General features: G+C 45.3%; 1 protein-coding gene across 2 annotated transcripts in view; it reads left to right on the forward strand.

Annotated features, from left to right (window-relative positions):
• The window catches only part of adamts18 (ADAM metallopeptidase with thrombospondin type 1 motif, 18), a 78,258-nt gene extending 76,743 nt beyond the window's left edge, over positions 1-1,515 (forward strand). Inside the window, exons 23-24 of one of the 2 annotated variants that reach the window (XM_076286645.1) lie at positions 364-550; positions 1,397-1,515. In XM_076286645.1, coding sequence (XP_076142760.1) covers positions 364-550; positions 1,397-1,515 — 306 coding nt within the window. Of the gene's footprint in view, positions 1-363; positions 551-1,364 lie in introns of both variants that reach the window. The other variant, XM_076286646.1, reaches the window with a different exon arrangement.
• Positions 1,516-2,024: the final 509 nt, after the last annotated feature.

Here is a 2,024-nt window from a genome sequence, read left to right on the forward strand (position 1 = left end):
CCTCGTGTCCTCTGATGCAAAATGAAACCACTGTGTCTGTCTTCATACAAGTCCTTGCTCTCTCTGCCTTGCTCTCTACTTATTCTGTCTACTTATATCTGCTCCATCTCCATCTTATTTTTCGTTCTCTTTCTCCCTCCTATCTATCTATCTATCTATCTACCTATCCATCTATCTATCCATCTATGTATCTATGTATGTTCAATGTCCAGGGGCATCGAACTGGGGGTAAAAGTGGGACTGATTACCAGGCCCCAAGTCTAGAATATATGCATGGGGGGGGTCTTAAATTAGTCTAAAGCTCACCTTCTATCTCACTTCCTTAACATGATCTCCCTTTCGCTCTCTGTCTGTCTCTTGCAGTGTTCCGTGTCCTGTGGCGGAGGGGTGCAGACGCGCACCATCCAGTGTCTGCGGCAGGGTCGCCCCGCGGCCGGCTGTCTGGCCCACCAGAGGCCCGTGAGCTCCAGGGCCTGCAACACGCACTTCTGCCCTGCTCCAGCCCCGGCTCCTGCTCCAGCTGCCCCACCGCCCGGGCCCCAGCGGAAAGGTATGGGCTACTAACTGAGCCGTGTGTGAGGACTGTGTTGTGTGGTTGGTTGTATGTTGTTTTTTTTGAATATTTATATTTACATTTACTGTATGTACATGTATTTATTTAGCTGACCCTTTTGTTGAAAGTGACTTACAAAAGAGAGAACAATCAAGGTATAGGAAGTGTGAATAGTGCAACACTAGTGCAACAAATAATACTACCTCGCATAACAAACAAACAAACCAGACGATGACAGTTCTGAGTCGAGGTTAAGCCCACGGAGGTAGACATAATGGGTCGAAGGGAGAGAAAGGAAGTGCATGCAAAGTGCACATTAAGTGTGATAGGTTATCAGTTGTGTTAAGAGAGTAGGTGCTCTCAAAAGAGCTGGGTCTATAAAAGGTTGTTGAGGGGTAAAGTTGTTACTAGCGCTTGGAGAGTTTCTAGAGCTCTGTGAGATCTGCCTGTAGACTGGAACGGTGAACTCCCCTCAGAGTTGGAAAAAGGTGTTGCCATCAATACTGATGAGTTTTCTTGTATATGAGTTTTATTAGAGGTGTATGGTCTTTTGAGCCCCCACTGTCGACTTCAATGCAGTGCTGCCTGGAAGGCACTAGGGTAAGGCAAGGGCTAGGTGCCTTGAAGTCGACAGTAGCAGCGTTGCCTTGAAGTCGGTGATGGGGGCCCACAAGACCATCTAGCTTTATAAGATGTGTAAACTACTTGGGAGTTGGGCTGAATATAAGTATATGTCAGAGGTCTTCCATTTGAGCTCTTTATGTCTAGATGTCTAGATACAGAACTGCAGATTTACCTCAGTGATGGTGAGTCCCCCTCATCTTTCTCCTCGTTATCTTCCAGAGGAGAAGCCTTGCTTGGACTTCTTTGGCTGGTGCCACTTGGTTCCTCAACATGGCGTATGCAATCACAAGTTCTACGGGGAGCAGTGTTGCAAGTCCTGTTCCATGAAAAAACAGTGATTGTGAAAACGTCACCAATACACAAAAAAACTCAATTTCCCATGAGTAGCTCCACACAGACTCCTATCCACAGACCCTTGTCTTGTCGATTCAAAATGGATGACGCAATTGATGGATGTTATGGATGAACGCTATGGAGTTGAGAGGTTGGCTCAGTCGTTGACACAAATCATGGAGGCAATGCAGTCTTGGCCTTATTGGAGTACGTGATGGTGAGAAGAAGGGATGAGAAAGGAACAGTGCAGGAAGAAGGGATGAGAAAGGAACAGTGCAGGACAATGACCCTTCCGTCTTCTCTTGGCAAAACTCATCTCAAGTGGATGCTTCTTGTGTTTTATTTTGTTTTCTGTCTTTGTGTTTTATTTTGAGCATTCACTTTTAAGTCTTTTTGAGAACTCCTGAGGACATCTGTGTATCAACTCCGTTTTATATACACGTACATGTATATTTAAATGAGCCTGTATACAGCAGGACATTTTTAATTTTTAAGTTATTCTGTTTCCCGTGTA

Source organism: Alosa pseudoharengus, unplaced genomic scaffold (assembly GCF_046254945.1).
Source record: "Alosa pseudoharengus isolate Yale_2024_CS ecotype anadromous, Long Island Sound unplaced genomic scaffold, YU_APseudo_1.1 YU_APseudo_1.1_scf_16, whole genome shotgun sequence".
Classification (NCBI taxonomy): domain Eukaryota; kingdom Metazoa; phylum Chordata; class Actinopteri; order Clupeiformes; family Clupeidae; genus Alosa; species Alosa pseudoharengus.